General features: G+C 36.7%; 1 protein-coding gene across 1 annotated transcript in view; it reads right to left on the reverse strand.

Moving 5' to 3' along the window:
* Positions 1 to 18,251, reverse strand: part of MAN1A1 (mannosidase alpha class 1A member 1) — a 164,732-nt gene that overhangs the window by 85,324 nt on the left and 61,157 nt on the right. Inside the window, exon 5 of the mRNA XM_055310756.1 lies at positions 16,916 to 16,996. Within this exon, the coding sequence (XP_055166731.1) occupies positions 16,916 to 16,996 (81 nt within the window). The remainder of the gene's footprint in view (positions 1 to 16,915; positions 16,997 to 18,251) is intronic.

Here is an 18,251-nt window from a genome sequence, read left to right on the forward strand (position 1 = left end):
ATTATTCTGTATCTGTCTGAACATGGAAGAAAAACACTGAAGTAAAACTAGCGGGAAGGGCAACACCAGACAGCAGAGAAGTGAGACTGGCATTACCTAGAAGTGTGAGGACTGCTCATTTATCTGCATGGTAATTAAACTCTATTATTTGAGAGGAGGCACCAGGAAATCCCTAAACACCTAGGAAAAACTAGCAGAATGCTAGGTCATGGGATGTAAACTTAGTTAATCCTTAGGGGCCTCCAGTTTTGAGTCCTGTCTTTTGATCATAGTTAACAGAATTAAAGGAAAACATTCCATTAAATGCTGGCTCACTGCAAATCTTTAACGATTATGATAAGTAGGTATGTTAATCATTTTTGGCAGTCACTTTTCTGATATATGACAATAAATCTGAGTTTTCCTTCCTCTCTTTGTTTAGTGAATACAATAGAAAAAGCAAATAGGCAACAGAATTCCAAATTTTTATTCATAGTCAGGAGAAATTTATTCAAGTGCTGTCAACATATGGCAGATTTACCAGCTATTTTTAAATCCTTTTTGGAACTCTCTAATTACATAAAAGCATTCCAATTGTATTGGTAAACCTTCACAATTTATGTCTGTTAATAAAACCAAAATATTTTAGTTTCATTTGAAAAGATAAGGTACTATTTTTCTCCTTGCTATTTTTCAGAAAATAGGATTCAAACATTGAAAATACTATTCATTTTTCTACATTATGTATATCTACATTATTCAGTGTCCTCAAATAAATACTAACATCCTCAGTATGTGCCTTACTTATAAAGAAAAAGTGAATGTATACCTTACTCATTACAGTGTCATAATGAAATATAAATTTTATCATTCTGAATTGTATCTGATACTAATTCAGAGTAAAAAGAGATTGATGCTAAAATCACATAGATATTTTTTATATATTAAGGTATATATATTTTTATATATTATAAATTTTACTTAAAAATATGTTTTATATATTATATATATTTTATATTTTTATATATTAAGGTATATATAATAATATATATTATTAAATATTATATATGAAGGTTTCTGCTTCATGTATTCACTGGACAATGAGAAGCATTTTATTCTACTGATGAGGAAGGTGAGGGAATGTAAACATGGAGAAGGATAATAAGAATGTAATTAAAGAACTATATGGAAAAAAATTCAAGAACGTTGTCTCTAGGAAAATGACATGAATGCAATGAATAAATCATTTCAAACACAATTTGAATAAAAATCTGTTATAGTCTCACAGGTGTTATGAATGTAACAAGTGCTATAAATCTATCACATGATTTAGTTTTCATACTTCAATTATTTTTTGTTGTTCAGGAAGTGAAAGATTTCACAGGTAATAGAAGATGGTTGCTAGCTCATTATATGAAGTTTAGATGTTGAGAAGATGAGCAAGTGAATAAGGAAAAAAGATTGTGGTACTAACTCTGGTAACTCTGGTTTGGGAATACTATGTGGGCAGGGTCATGGACAAGACAGTAGGATCTAATCCCAGTTCCAACAGCTCCTGTGGGACTCTGGAAGCAGGTGCTCACAGCTTCAGTGTATCCGCAACACAGAGATTATGTAATTTCTCCGGTATTGATACTGGCACATGATAATCAGTCAAAAAACAGTCTTATTACCACCATTATCATCACCACCACTGCCGCCCTCCTCCTCTTCCTCTTCATCCCAAAGTTAAGAGAAGAATCTATTATCACTCAACTCTCAAGTTCCTCTGGAATGTTCTTTTCTCCAAATCTTCAGTGGTGTCACTTAGGTCTTGGTTCTAATTCAACCTAAGGGACATCTCATCTTCCCACTCCTCTATCACTTTTTATCCCACAATTGTCTTGTATTTTCTTCATAGTACTTATTGCTATCTGAAATTATCCTGTGAACTGATTTATCATATTATCTTACTAGCATGTACATTTCATGCAAGCTGAGACTCTTTTGAATTTGCTCATTGCTGAATCCTCCAGAGACAGGAACATGACCTGGCACATAAATGATGCTCAAAATAATCATAGATGGCATGTAATATTTGCTGAATAAAGGTGTGAATCATAAATGTGTCAATAGTTGTGTGCCTGATGAGATGATAGAGCTTTAAGGTCTACTACAACCCAGGTAATTCTGGGTTAGTATTCTTCTAAGCCTAGTCAGAAAGCATTAGATGGTCATAAAGTTTAGATAGCAGAAATGCAAAATGAATGCTACAATTATCTGAAATAGTTAAACCTAAATTGAGTAATAAGCATACTTTCTAGTTAAACAAAGGAAGTCTGTGATAGAAGACTAAAGTAAGAAGTCCCTATTTAATAATTATATAACATGTTAGCTGTAAGAATTGAGACACAGAAGTTAACAGTGATTACAAATTAGAACTGTGACTATCAAAAACTTAAAAAAATCTATTAAAATAAGATCAAACAAGTAAATGCCTCAACCATATGGAACTTAAGAGACAAACGTGACAATCCACTGTGCTTATCTGGTCTAACCCTAACCTTCCACCTAATTATTGACAAATTGAATTTAAATAATAAATAAATAAATAAAATTTTAAAAAAAGAAAAAAAGTGCTTAGAATAGTGAGCTGTGGAAAAATTCTTGTATTCTATGCCTTTACCATTAAAGCTCTTGGATTTCCACATTTTGCAGGACACTGGAATTAACCACTATTTGTACTGCTTTAGAGGAATTGTATACCTCAAATTAAAATAAAGATCAATTATTAAGTTAAAAACATTACCCTCAAGCCTTACATTTATTTTATCATCAATGTAAAAGAATTTTCAATTAAGTTATAAGATGAACTGTTTGCTTTCAAACGTACAATTAATGGTAGCATATTCAGGTATATCAGCAGATCTCTTAGAAGCACTTCATAATGTAGTAGAAATGGATTCAGTTACTACAATGGTTAACCCTAAGATTTGCCAACACTTCTAAACTGTTTTAAAGGGAAAAATTTTAAACAAAATATGTAAACTGTAAATCTACATCATAAGAAGGTAACACAAGAAAGCTTTATATATGAAATCTTTAGAGGACTTAAAGGCGGCACATGGAAAAGATGGCCATCCACGAACCTGAAAATTGGTTCTAACCAGACAGTAAATATTCTAGGACCTTGGCCTGGACTTTCCAGTCTCCAGAATTTGGAGAAATAAATGTTTGTTGTTTGTAAGCCATCTGCCTATGCTATTCAGTTGTAGCAGCCCGAATGGACTAGAATAATAATACCTAAATCCCAAAGCATAACAATTTTGCCAAAGCAAATTTTTGGAAATCAAACAGTTTCATACAGTAGGTAAGACATAATTCTTAAAGAAAATCCAAAATAAATTTACATCAGCATGATCAAATTTACTACATTTATCATAGATAAAATCTAGTTGTAGTTTAAACGAAACTGCTCTGCATAGGTATAGAGTTGCATTAAATCTAATTAGCTAATATGTGTTGTTGACATGTCTAATGTCAACTGTAATAATCTGTACTAACTTCTAGAGTCATGAATGTTTGTCCAACAATCTTATATGTAAATTTCATATTATGTGAATAATTCCTTTTGTTTAAACAGCAACCTGTGTTCAGTACATATTTTCACACACATTTATGAATAGATTGTAAACATTATACCTAATCAAATTTAAAAATAAGTTCACTGATACTTGGCACTTTTCTTAAAAAGACTAATTTTTACATCGTAGTTTTTTTCAATTAAAATATATTACACAGTCAGCCATGCAGACAGATTCTGGTAAATCCCTCCTTAACTACTTAGTCGCCTGATGTTATCCTATCATGACATCATTCAAAGCTCTCGTTTTTAAAATATCTTATCCATGAATAGACATTCTCCAAAGACCTACACATGGCCAACAGACACATGAAAAAATGCTCAACATCACTCAGCATCAGGGAAACACAAATCAAAACCACAATGAGATACCACCTCACACCAGTCAGAATGGCTAAAATTAATAACTCAGCACATGACAGATGTTGGCAAGGATTCAGAGAAAGGGGAACCCCCTTACAATGTTGGTGGGAATGCAGACAGGTACAGCTACTCTGGAAAACAGTATGGAGGATCCTCACAAAGTTAAAAATAGAGCTACCTTACAACTCACCAATTGCACTACTAGGTATTTACCAAAAGGATACAAACATAGTGATCCAAAGGGGCACCTGCAACCTCAATGTTTGCAGCAGCAATGTCCACAAGAGCCAAACTATGGAAAAAGCCCTGATGTCCTTTGACGGATGGATGGATAAAGAAGATGTGGTGCATATATACAATGGGATATTATTCAGCCATCAAAAAAATGAAATCTTACCAATTTCCATGACATGGATGGAACTATTGTGCTAAGTGAAATAAACCCATTGGAGAAAGACAATTATCATATGATTTCACTCATATGTAGAAGAAATAAGACAGAGGATCATAGGGGAAGGGAGGGAAGAATAAAATCAGACAAAATCAGAGAGGGAGCCAAACCACGAGACTCTTCACTATGGAAAACAAACTGAGGGTCACTGGAGGGGAGGTAGGCAGGGGGATGGGGTAGTTAGTTGGGTGATGAGCATTAGGGAGGGCCCTTGATGTAATGAGCATGGGGTGTTATACACAACTGATGAATCACTAAACTCTATCTCTGAAACTAATAATACACTATATGTTAATCAAATTTAAATAATTAAAAAAATTCAGAAAGTCCAATCTTTTATTCATATATCCCACTGTATAGCCTTTATTTCCAGAGCTTCCAGCCACCTGTAAATGAATGCTACCACTCTTGTGCTACTTTAACTAAACTTTAGGCCGTTTAACCAGTCCCATTTTCTCTCCATACTCATCTGCTGTTCTTCACACTTACACTCGTTTTGGACATCATGGCCTGTAATTCCAACAATATTTTTGCCAGTATCTTCAATTCCATGCATTCCTTTGTCTCTGTCACATCTAGCTAGCAAAATACAACTACCACCAACCACCTACCTTCTCCATACTTGCATATGAACTCCTGAGCAATATACACCTAGGAGGAGCGATACCACCATATCACGGTCACCAACCTAGATACTGGCCAGAAACTCTACCATGTTTCTCCAGGCAACCCTTTCTAGAATGATAATTCTATATTATACACACTCATCTCAATGTCTGTTTGCTCTAAGTCCTGGCAGATGTCCTTGTCTTCTACTTCTTCATACAGCTAACAGGGGTCATCAGATGATAATTATCTCACATCTCCACCACCAAATCTACCAAGTCAGTGACGTGCCAATTTTCTCCTCCACTCTCATTCTGCAATGGAGGAAGGATCCCTTCCTGAGGCCATTTGTCCTCTGAATCCCATCTTTCTCCACCTTTTATTTATTTTTTTATTTTTTATGATAGACACAGACAGAGAGAGAGGCAGAGACACAGGAGGAGGGAGAAGCAGGCTCCATGCCGGGAGCCTGATGTGGGACTTGATCCCGGGTCTCCAGGATCGCACCCTGGGCCAAAGCAGGCGCCAAACCGCTGATCCACCCAGGGATCCCCCTTTCTCCACCTTCTTAAAGACCTTCTTGTCAATCAAAAACAATTTACATTCTCTGCTATTACTCAAATCAAAAGTATTCTTGGTATAAAGTCACCTGACCTCTGTTTTGCAATGTCCCGAAGATACTTTTCAGTCTTTCTAAAAACTTGCCTTAGCAGAAGCCCTTGACACAGCTGAATACTTAATTTTTCAAAATGTTGTTTTCTTTCGGCTAATCACATTCTATTGGTTTTCCTCTAACTTCTGGGACCACCACATCTCGGTCTTCTTTTCTAGTCCCCTCTTCTCCCTAATACTGACATGTTAAGGCTCTCTTTTCTCCGTATGTTATATACTCTGGGGAACCCCTTTCCCTTCCACTCCTTCAATTATCATTTAGCTATTGATGACTCATGAGTTCAGGCTATAGCCTACTACATCTATGTTGTATGTCTGACATCCCTAATTTCTAGCTGTTTAGCCAGAATGCCTGAATTTGAAGCCCAGCTCCGCCACTCTGCATGCCCTTGGTCAAGTTCCCTAATAATCTGCTCTGTTTCTTCCTCCATCAAATAAGGATAAAAATACCTATTCTTATTTTATAGGGTTGTTGTGAAATCTAAATGAATTACGGTTTGTCAGCGGAGACTGTCTTCCTTTTGTTTGTTGTTTCTGCAGCATCAAGTGCAGTGGCTCAAAGCAGGTATTCCATAAACATCTGCTGATTCACTAAATAAGTGAACTTAGCAGATGGCAAATTATCACAATTCTGAGGAATTTTCTACTAGCCCTATCAAATTTTAAATTCCTTGCGATAGCTACCGCTTGGAATCCTTCTGGTGGACACCACAATTTCAAAGAAAAAGAACACATAGGAATATTCCTGGAAAAATACAGCTTGTTTAAAACAGACATACCTAGCATTAGAAATCCATGTCAATAGGATTCAGGCAGTAAAAAACGATTTTGGAGTATTGGTTTTAACAGACATTGTAAATTATGAAATGATTCAACGTAAATCTAAATCTATTACCTCATCTCTTTCATTAGACTTTTGTAAAATGAGAAATGACTGGCCTGGGGAAGCACTTAAATCAAAGAGAAAGTGGCTGAAAGAGAAGCACCAGGTCCTCAATAGCTGATCAACACAATTGGGTGCTGCCAGAAAGCAGCGATTAACTCCCGCATCAGACAACAGCAATGGCGGTAACAGTCATTACTTTTGTACAGGGTAGTTTATGTCTGTCAACTTTACTGTTTAAAATTTGGAAAGTTATGGGAGAAGTCTAGAATAGAAAGTATTTCTTGTCTATTTTTTTAAATTGTATTATTTATTCATGAGAGACACAGAAAGAAAGGCAGAGACACAGGGAGAGGGAGAAGCAGGCTCCTCACACGGAGTCTGATGTGGGATTTGTTCCCAGGACCCCGGGATCACTTTTAAATTATAGCAGCCATGTGTCTTGCTCTAGCCAGTGAGATGTGGGTTCAAGTAACAGGTGTCTTTGTGACATAGGCATTATAAGCCAGTGTGCATTTTCTAGATTCTCTTTTACTACCTCCACCCTCCAACTCTCTGACTCCCATCTTGACAAATGGAAATGGTTCAGATGGCAGCCACTCCATCAGTCTGGGCCCTGGATGGACGATCATGAGAAGCAGTCATGGGCAGAGCACATAGAATGTACAGAGCATATTGTCCTAAATCACCGAGATTTTGAAGTTGTCACTTCATCACCTAGGTCAACACTTACCGATGTGAATCTGTTGTTTGCTTACTATGTGCAAGGCACTGTGCTAAACTAAAAGGGACACAAATATTTCATTAGGAAACAAGGTGCCTGGCTGGCTCAGTTGGTAGAGCATGCAACTTTTGATCTCGGGGTTGTGAGTTCAAGCCCCCCACTGGAGGTAGAGTTACTTAAAAAAAAAAAAAGAAAGAAATGAAAAAGTTACTTTTCTTTCCTTTTCTTTTGCGTGCCAAGCACTCTTATTTGGTTTATAATCAGATAGAAATCAGAACAGCTTCTGCTATTATACATTAGCATGAAAAAGTTTTAGAAATAGAATTATTAGCAAACTGTAGAACTGCTTTTGTGAATTGTAGAGATAAAGTTCTTACAGCTGATAAAACTTCCGTGTCTTTGAAAACAATTATAAATACAGGATAGATTTTTATAAACAGAGAAACACATATTGCAAACTTGGATTAAGGAGTAGATACGATTTAGTAATTCACTCTAGGACAAAAAAATGTAGTCATTTCATTTGACTAAAATATATATTATTTATAATCAATTCCATATATTCCTAGATCTTTTAAAGTACAAATTAAACTTCTAATGGTACATTCAATGAGAGACAGTTGGAACTCATTAACCATGGAAATCTAATAAGCAAAATTACTATAATCTAGTATCACTTTGAACCTTTCAAGTGAAAATATTTATTCTGTATATCATATTTCTTTCTTTTTATAAAAATTTAAATAATAAATGCTAAATAGTAAATTTAATACCTAAGGTATACGGACGGATCAATCTAAATTTCTAAGAAATCAGGGTCAAACACATTAGTAGAAAACAACATAAGGAGACAATCAATACCAGTTAGTAAATATGATTAAAATTGCTCTGTATGGCATAAGTGTATCATTAAATGGCTAATAAAGTTTTAGCTGAATAGTTTCCTCAAATTGAAGCAAATATACATTGAATATTCCCTTTCCCATTTACCGTTTATAATTTCATCTTAGGTTTACAATTTCACAAAGTGCTCTAATGTCAATTCTATTTAAAAGGTCCACTGCAGGGGCATCTCGGTGGCTCAGTCTGTTGAGCAGCCAACTCTTGATTTTGGCTCAGGTCATGATCTTAGGGTCCTGAGATCAGAGCCCAGTACTGGATGTGGAGCCTGAATAAGATTCTCTCTCTCCCTCTCCCTTGGGCCCTCCTATCCTCTAAAAAAACAAAACAAAACAACCCCCCCCAAAACAACAACAAAAAAAACCCCACTATAAATGACCAATAATATTTGGTAATTAATTAAATTTTGATGTAGTCTCTAGCTCACTGGCTTTCAAAACTTTCACAGAACTGCATTTTTAGAATAGATTCTAAAAAGTAAGATGTGGGGCACCTGGTGGCTCAGTGGTTAAGCGTCTGCCTTTGCCTCAGATTATGATCCTAGGGTCCTGGGATCGAGTCCTACATCAGGTTTCCTTCAGGGAGCCTGCTTCCCCCTATGCCTGTGTCTCTTCCCACCCGCTCTGTCTCATGAATAAATAAATAAAATCTTAAAAAAAAATAAAAAGGAAAAAGTTTTGCCAGTTAGTGGGAGGGGTTAAGGCAGGGAGTGGGGTGGAGCTTTAAAAAGTTTACACAGGATCTTCCAGGCCATTTGCTTGTTTATGTTATCAATGTACAGATTTTGCTTTAAAGGAAGAATTTTCTGTTGGGGTCTTAAAAAACTAAGGTCACAGAAAGCCTAATAAAGGTTTAGTCACAAACACTAAATATTTCTAGTGTTAGGCATACAGTGCTAACTAAGCAAAGGGCTCTAAAAACAGTAGAAGCTGAATCCTTATTTTTGAGTTGTACAGATTCTACTGGGGAAAGAAGTGATGAAGAAGGCCGTCAACAATGCAGAGTGACAGCATATGCAGAGAATGCAGGGAAGGAAGTCCCTGACTGCCTCCTCGTAGGACTGGAGCCAGGCTCAGCTCTGGAAGGCCTCACTGCAGGGTGCTACCTAGGTGGGGGCAAGGGGGAGCAGCATGAAAGCCACTCTAGGGGAAGTGAATGTGGCTATAGAATCCACACATATGTGCTTGCAGTATTTTAGGGGAAAAAAGGCACACTGTAGTTAGAGAGGAAGGTGTGTGAGAGGCACCGTGAACAAATCCAGAAAGGAGAAGCAAGAGTCTGGACTAAAATGGCCTTCTCCATGGGTCAAATCCAGAAGACTCAATCTAGAAAGGCACAGGGACCAGTGGAGGTTTGCAAGAAGGGCTGTGTGGCCCAATTACAAGCTTCCTTTGTGTTCAGGTGCTGAACTCGCTGAAGGGCTGAGACACTGGAGATAGGGTTGGGTCAGCTGTGCTCTAAGCCAGTTTGCTGCCCCATTATCCTATTGCAGCAAAACAAAACTTACAAACCAAAACGCAAACCAAACCTTTTTTTCTTATGGGTCCCTTCACGTTTCCCAGTTTGGGTTGATGAGAATTACCTTTCCTCACTAGAAGCTAAAATCCACAGGGCAGGGATTTGAGGGGCTCTGGTTCTCAGGTATGTCTCAAGGCAAAGAACGGTGTCCAGCATGTGGCAGGAGTGTAACCAGCATCACTGAAGAGCTCTGTGACTTCTCTGAGGTTGTGACTCACTGTTGTGTGTGCCCGGCTGCCCAATCTCACCTCCAGGACAACGTGCTGCTCTGCCCAAGGGCACACACCCCTGAGGGGGTTTCCTGCCCACTGAGCCCCTCTAACTCACCTCAGCTGATACATTCTTCCCGTTACCACGTCCTTTCCCAGACAAATCTCAGTAAGAATATTGATGAGGGGCGCCTGGATGGCCCAGTTGGTGAAGCATTTGACTCTTGATCTTGGATCAGTGGGAAGTCTGTTTGAGGTTCCCTCTCTCCCTCTCCCTTTTCTCCTCCTCTTCCCTCTCTCTCTCTCAAAAAAAAAAATGAGAGAGAGAGAGAGAGAGAGAGAGAGAGAGAGAGAGAATGAATATTGATGAAAAGGAGGGACAAAAAGCTTTGTAAACCTAGCCCTTTCCTCATTTTGCAATGTATTTAATGCTCTTATTTTTATTATTTCCCTTTCTTCTTGAATCTTTTCTTCTAATTAATATAGATTTAGTTAACCATATAGTATTTTCATAATATAGACATTTAAAATGATGTATTTCTCTAAGAATAACTTTGGCTACTTTCTACAGAGTTTTTTAAAAGATTTATTTATTTATTCATGGGGGGGGGCGCATAGACATAGGCAGAGGAAGAAGCAGGCTCCATGCAGGGAGCTTGATGTGGGACTCGATCCTAGCACCCCAGGATCACGACCTGAGCCAAATGCAGATGCTCAATCCCTGAGCCACCCAGGTGCCCCTTTCCACAGATTTTAAATATAAATAAATGCTTATATTTTAGTTGTTTGTTGAATATCCTATTTTAATATTATAGATTCACTCCCTGATCCAATTATTTAAGAGGTTATTTTAAAAATTTCATGTGGTCTCACCATTTAAAATATGTGTATCTTTTATATCCAATGTTATATTTTGATTGTGGCATTATACATAAATTTTACTAAAAATAATTTCATTGTCTGTAACATACAATAAATATTGGCCAAGAATTTGGTTACCTAATTTTTCTATTACGCCATTATTTCAAGCCTCCATTTTAACTGCATTACTCAAAAAAAAAAAATGAGTGGGGGCACAGGTATATGGACAGAGGGAAAGAGAAAGAATTTCAAGCAGATTCCATGCTGAGCTTGACATGGGGCTTGATTCCATGACCCTGAGATCATGACCTGAGCTGAAATCAGGAGTTAGCTGCTTAGCCAGATGAGCCACCCAGATGCCCCAAATGTTTTTGTTGTTGTTTTTTTTTTTCTGAGACAGTACTTGCACACCACAGTGAGGGGGTTTGGGGGAAGAGTAAAAGAAGAGGGAGGGAAAGAATCTTAAGCAGGTTCCATGCCCAGTGTGGAACCAGAAGAGGGCTCAATCTCACAACCCTGAGATCATGACCTGAGCTGAAGTCAAGAGTCCTACACTTAACCAACTGAGCCACTCAGGTGCCCCTGGGCTTAATAATATATTGCTCTTAGGGTATTATGATCACATTTTTTTTTCAATTTTTTTTTCTTTGTGTGTTTTGCAATTATGCCCTCTATTGATATCTTTGCTTCCTAGACTCAAATCAACTTTGTTAGAGACCATAATTAAAACTATTATCCAGAGAAGAGGAGAAATCTAAGCCTGATTTTTTACAATTTAGGCAGGATTTGGGGACAGGGGTATTAATCTATTTCTGGTGGATCTTTTTTTTTTTTCCTATTTATAATAGTTATACATTTTATGGAAAATTTAGTATGTATAAAGTGGTATTATATGTGGGTCATTTTATGTTATTCACTTTTTAGCGTTTGTAAAAAAGGAAAACCAAATTACCATTAATTCTCTACCCTTTTTTGGTCTGGCTGCTAGGAAACCCATAGACAAATTTCTGCCCATAGCCTAGTTGGGTATACCAGCTGTTTGTTAATTTTACCTGTGATTTTAATATTCTCTATCAGTCAGAGAAAGACAAATACCATATGATTTCACTCATATGTGGAATTTAAAAAAAAAAAAAAGAAAAGGAAAAAAATAAGAGAGAGACAAAGCAAGAAACAGACTCTAAATTCTAAGGAACAAAGTGATGGTTACCAGAGGAGAGATGGTGTTTCATCCATGATGAAATAGGTGATGGGGAATTAAGGAGTGCACTTACAATGAGCACTGAGGGATGCTATATTGTACACCTGAAACTAATATAACGCTGTATGTTAACTACATGGAATTAAAAATTAAAAACATATAGTCTGACTTTATTCTCTGTTTTTAACAGCTCTGTGTATATTATGCACATTTCTTGTAAGAAACCCCAAATATCTGGATCCTATTATGAGAAAATGGTAGATCTTTCCACCAGTAAACTCATATTTCTAATCTTATTTCTCTCTTCCCTACTCCACAATCCTATCCCCTCCCTATACATTTTCTTCCTTGACATTCCTTTTTTTTTTTTTTTAAATTTTTTTTATTTATTTATGACAGTCACAGAGAGAGAGAGAGAGGCAGAGACACAGGCAGAGGGAGAAGCAGGCTCCATGCACCGGGAGCCTGACGTGGGATTCGATGCCGGGTCTCCAGGATCGCGCCCTGGGCCAAAGACCGGCGCTAAACCACTGCGCCACCCAGGGATCCCTTCCTTGACATTCCTAAACTTAGTGGCATTAGCTACTTCTCTTTGCAGGAAGTCCTTTAGCGATCTTTTGTATTGGTGTTTGGAGCAGCGGACTTTTGGTGAATTTGGGGAGGAATATTTTTTGCTCCCTTTGCAATGAAGGATGTCCTGGTGGAGTAAACTGATCTAATATAAGAATCCATTATGTGTGTTTCCCCAGTGTTAGATCAGATGTCTTGGTATCTTTTTTCATTGAAAGCTAGTTCTTCCATCATTTTAGCATTCAGGAGTTGATGTTTTGTTTTTCTAGTTCACATACATAAAACACACTAGTCAAATATCTTCTCTGAGGAGTAAATATCTTAGTAGTTCCAAATTTTCTCTCTTAATTTACAGAATAAAGTAGTTTTGCAAATCAGGAAAAGTTTTGTCAAGCATATCATTAAATTATCAATTTCCATATGGCTTGTCTGTTTCCTCTGATACCCTTACTCCCCATAGTGACATTGTATTGTTGGTTTGTTTGTTTGTTTTTTGGCTTCCAAACATTTATTCTTCTCACCCTTCTAACAGGCCTCAATTTCCTGTTCAGAAATTATCTATACTTGGTCCTCAAAGGATACTGAATTCAAATCCTATAGAAGACTTCTTCTATCATATCCTCTCTTTCATTCCTCACATGTAAATAGAACTGCCAACTGATCTCTTTCTTCTGGGCCTTTGTGTCCTGACAAAGGTAGGAAAAAAATAGGGCATGTTTATTAATTCTAGGATGTCCCAGTGTGACTGTTGAGCCACCTCTGTGGCCACTCAAAACTTACTTCCAACTTGTTTTTCAGCTCTCACTATGAGTCTGTGGCACCATTAAATCCTGTTCAATTCACTTTCTGCTCAATAAAGCCATTGGTTACTACTGTACAACAAATAATATGTAGTATATTCATACATGCTCCTTTCCACATATATCTTCCCTTGCAATGTCTTGTTTTTCATTTGCCAATTTTTAATATCATTTTTGCTTAGGTTACTCCCATTGTACAGTGAGGTTTCTCAAAATTTGTTCTAGGAAACAGTATTGTAACTCAAAGTTAGCAAATGTTATATTAAGGAAAAGGAAGGAAGGTTACAGTTAAGGAAATATGGAAAACCCAGGGATAAATAAAATTCAATTAGTTTCTTTTTCTGTACATTGTGAATTTCTAAGAATATAAGATGTAGCTTTTTCTGAACTTATTTTTAGTATGCATACAGAACCAGACTTATCCTGACATATCTAAAGAAACTAGAGCTCTGTAGAACATATTTTGGGTAATAATATCCTAGATGCTGCTATTTACTGTCTCCAATGAGGACTTTAGTTTCCCTTGAGTTTATAATAGAGCAATACTATCTCTTTTATCTATATTTAATACTAATTCCTATTTAGTATGCATCTTATCTCTATCTTAAACATTTGTAATTCTTGTGATTGTTTGCATTTCTTATACGAACTGAAAATCTTGTAGTTTGACTGTTTTTAATGGCACTACAAAACGTTTTAAGTGAGCTAGGGTGTTTTAGAATTTTTTGAATATGTCCCTATAGTCAAAGTACTTATCAACGGGTATGCCATGTTCCCATAATTTTGGTAGGTTTTAGAGTTCTGCTGGCATTCTTGATTACTATCTAATTGTAATTTAGAAGCATGTAACATAAGCCAGTGGTACTTCCTCTTCTGTTTTTGCAATATAAATTTAAGAATTTTGAGCTTATATCAATGTGGGGCTATATGGTTCTGATGGTGATTTATATGATGTTCTCAAATTACTCCTGAGCCTCAGCAATGAAATGAGCATCTCAAATTATGGTGATTTAGTAGGCCCTCTATGAGATACTTTAGGAAGACAAACTTGCCTAGACTATCTTAGTAAATACCTTGATTTACATAAAAATGTATAATATAGAACTTTACCAACAATCTGAAACCAACTAACTCATAATTTGGCCACGTTGATGTTCTTTCTATTAAGAAATAATATGTTCAATTTTTTTCATTTAGATATGGAGACAAGTAGCTCAAGTACAGACTTGGGGGTAAAATGTTTTTTCTTGACCACATTCCTGATAGCCAACTCCCCCAAGTACATAGGTCAAATGAAATTGTCAGTGATGAGGTGGCTAAGAAAGGAAATGATGTTAAAGCAGTCATCTACTAATCACTTCTCATCCAGCAATCCCACTTTAGAGAATAAATATTTATCAGCTGATTATGGCTACATTATCCAAAATACAGGAACACTGGAAATAACTACTCAACATTTAGGGACTGGCTATACAAATATTATGCTGAGATGATGAACCCTTATGAACCAAAAGTGCATTTTACAGAAACAGAAAAGTATGTAAGAAGGGAACGACCATAAGTAATTTTTATAAAATTACAATATAGAAAATCTAGATGTAATAAAAACAATGTTTTGAATGGGGGTGAGGACAAAGCAAATACATGAAAAGAATACTTTCAGTGGAGGTTTTCTTTGTAGTACTTTGTTTACTAAAGTTAGCTAAGTATGGAATAAAAAAGTACCTTTACAAGATCTGTGGCAAATGATTTTATCTGTGGGCAAAATATCTATGGATATCATATTTAAATAACATATTTAACTATAGGTTTATAATACGCATACACACATAAAACACATGTGTATATAAATAAGACATTACTACAAGTGAAAAAAATCCTAATTAAATATGATGCATATTTAAAAGAAATGTGTTGTTTATCTTTGTATATTCGACTATCCTAATTGAGCCCAGATATAAAAGGATGAAGTTTTTTTTTTTTAAAGATTTTATTTATTTATTCATGAGAGACACAGAGAGAGGCAGAGACATAGGCAGAGGGAGGAGCAGGCTCCCTCTGGGGAGCCTGATGTGGGACTCGATCCCAGGACCTCAGGATCAACACCTGAACCAAAGGCAGACGCTCAACTACTGAGCCACTCAGGTGCCCAAAAGGATGCAGTTCTTATTTTCTTCAAATTGTCTCACCTTCATATAAATGATGAAAAAAGTTAAAAACCAAGTTCATCCTAAGTATTCCCGTCAAAAACAATGAGAACACCAGGCACTGGATACTCCAAGACAAATATTCTAAAAGCAGGAACTTGCTAACTAAAACAACATTAATTTTCCATAAGACTTTTTCAAAATATGGATGCCCTGGCTTAAAGCTTGGAACATCCTAAAGCAAACTGAACAAATGAAGTTATGCGGGCCTGGAAAAAGGGAAGAAGAGGACTGATGCTGAGAAGGTGACAGAGTCCATAATGAGGAAAAGAATTTAACACTTAAGCAGGACGGATAGAGGGGAATACAGAGCCATTTATATACTTTAAAAATATCTATGGTGGAATAAAATCTAAAGACAGAACGTGAAGATTGTGCAGGCTGTTTTGTTATGGCCCAGATAGTGCCCAGGAGACAGCAACCAAGTAAAGCAGCTTTTCTCATTAAACATTTATTGCTCTGCTTAAATCTGTTTTGAAGGAGCATAGAAATACATGAAATACTACCCTAGGTAAGATCCGCTCCTCCCCAGCCAGAATGCTGAGGCTCACACAAATCTGACTGACATGCAATTGAAATATGTGACTGTTTTTCCTTGACGTCAGCTTTTAATACTGTCAACATTAAAGGCAAAGTCCATTCCAACAACTCTTAGTGGACACTTAGGATATTCATAAAGTTGTCCAAAACCTTTCAAGAAAATAGCATCTGTGCTCTTTAGAAGCATGATACAAAAATCTTTTCTTAATCTATCAATAAAAGGCAGCTGAATTAAAAATTCCTGCTTTCCTCAGAGCAGATAATGAACTAAGCCTCACTCTAGGAAGAGCTCCAAAGTACTTTACACAGGGACACCGGCCTACAGGACTTCTCACTGGAAGGCTGAGTACCTCAGCCTTCAATTTCTTTCAATTACCCCTTCAATTTCTTAAATATTGTAATTTTTAGATCTTACCTGTCAGGTAAGGTCACATCTTACCTGTCAAACTTTCTTCACCTTCAAAAAAGTTTTTGTTAAGGTAACATTATGCAAACGTTAACATAATTTTTAAAGAAAAACAATTCATCCACAAGTCTGCCACTGCACTAAACCTCTTTAATTTGTCCACAGGCATATCCCATTTATAGGTATAGTCACATCACACCTAACAGAATGGAGCCAGGCTTTTTAAAAGGCATTGCTTACCATATCCTCAGAACATGTTGTGCCCACCTTTCCCAGCATGCTCGTTTAATTAGTATATATTAAATGAGATTCAGTGTATGCTAGAGGACCATCAAAATATGAAAACAGATACCACAAAAAGCACATTTTACCCCCAAAATGTAATTTTATAGTTTCACCTTACCTCTTCTCCAGATAGATAGTAGGCTGAGAGTAGTCCACCAACAAAGCGTATGTTTACTTCAAAGACAGAAACTTCAGCATTCTGTGGAAACAAAGGAGATTCATACATAAATGATAGTACACAATTGAGAAAAATGCCATCACGATGAAGTCCAATAAATATTTAAATTTTGCTCTATCTTATATGCTTGCCCAGAGCACTTTATATACAAGAGGAAAAAGTTCTGTCTTTTAACAGTGTCAAAATATATGTAAACAGATGAAATAATTTTGACTTTCTTAAAGTAACAATTATAAAATATTTATAAAATTATTTCCTCCCTCTGTACAACAACAGATCCTGGATTTAGCATTCTCTATTTGTGCAGACACCAACAAGGCTAGGACATTTTATTTTTCTATTCTGTGTTTTCCTTTTATTTTATTCTTTTGCCTGCTTTTCCTTCCTGAAAGGCCATGCAGACTCCTTGTACTTTGGTTGGTAGTTGAACATTCTAGCATTCTTCTCACATCATGTTAAAGTAGCATACAGCTAGAGTGCAAATACAATTTGAAGTTAGAGGGACCTGGGTTCCAGGTGCTGGCTCCCACATTCCTGCCTGTGGCCTAAGATGGTCACATCTTTCTGAGAAGAAATTTCATCTGCATAAAGGAGTTTGCTTTTATTATTCACCGTGTGCCAGATCCTGTACTAATATGTTTACATGGACTATGTCCTTCAATCCTCACATCAATTCTGTGAAATAATTCCTGGTCTAGGGATCCCTGGGTGGCGCAGCGGTTTGGCGCCTGCCTTTGGCCCAGGGCGCGATCCTGGAGACCCGGGATCGAATCCCACATCAGGCTCCCGGTGCATGGAACCTGCTTCTCCCTCTGCCTGTGTCTCTGCCTCTCTCTCTCTCTCTCTCTCGCTATCATAAATAAATTTAAAAAAATTAAAAAAAAATTCCTGGTCTAATGTCTATTGTACAAATAGAGACACTGAGACTTATGGTAGTTACTGTGAGTAGTTGAATCAGAATTTGACCAGAGTGCTCAGATTCCTGACCCATGGCTCTGTTATCCTGACTCCTATATCACTTCACAGGAAAATGCATCGTCTCTTTATTAATGATCATATCATTGTGGCATATAATTAGTAGTTACTACCAGTACTTGTGTCATCTTATAATACTTGACTACTAAATGGATCTGTCTGTCCCATGTGCTGTTACTAGACAATTTAACAGAGCCAACCTACAATAGGTGTAAGATACAAGTTAGTGTCTTTTCATGTTGAATAGCCTCCTGAGTAGATGTTCACTTTTGCATAAGGTCAAATCATTCACAGATAACCA

Source organism: Nyctereutes procyonoides, unplaced genomic scaffold (genome assembly GCF_905146905.1).
Source record: "Nyctereutes procyonoides isolate TBG_1078 unplaced genomic scaffold, NYPRO_anot_genome, whole genome shotgun sequence".
In the NCBI taxonomy this organism is placed as follows: Eukaryota; Metazoa; Chordata; class Mammalia; order Carnivora; family Canidae; genus Nyctereutes; species Nyctereutes procyonoides.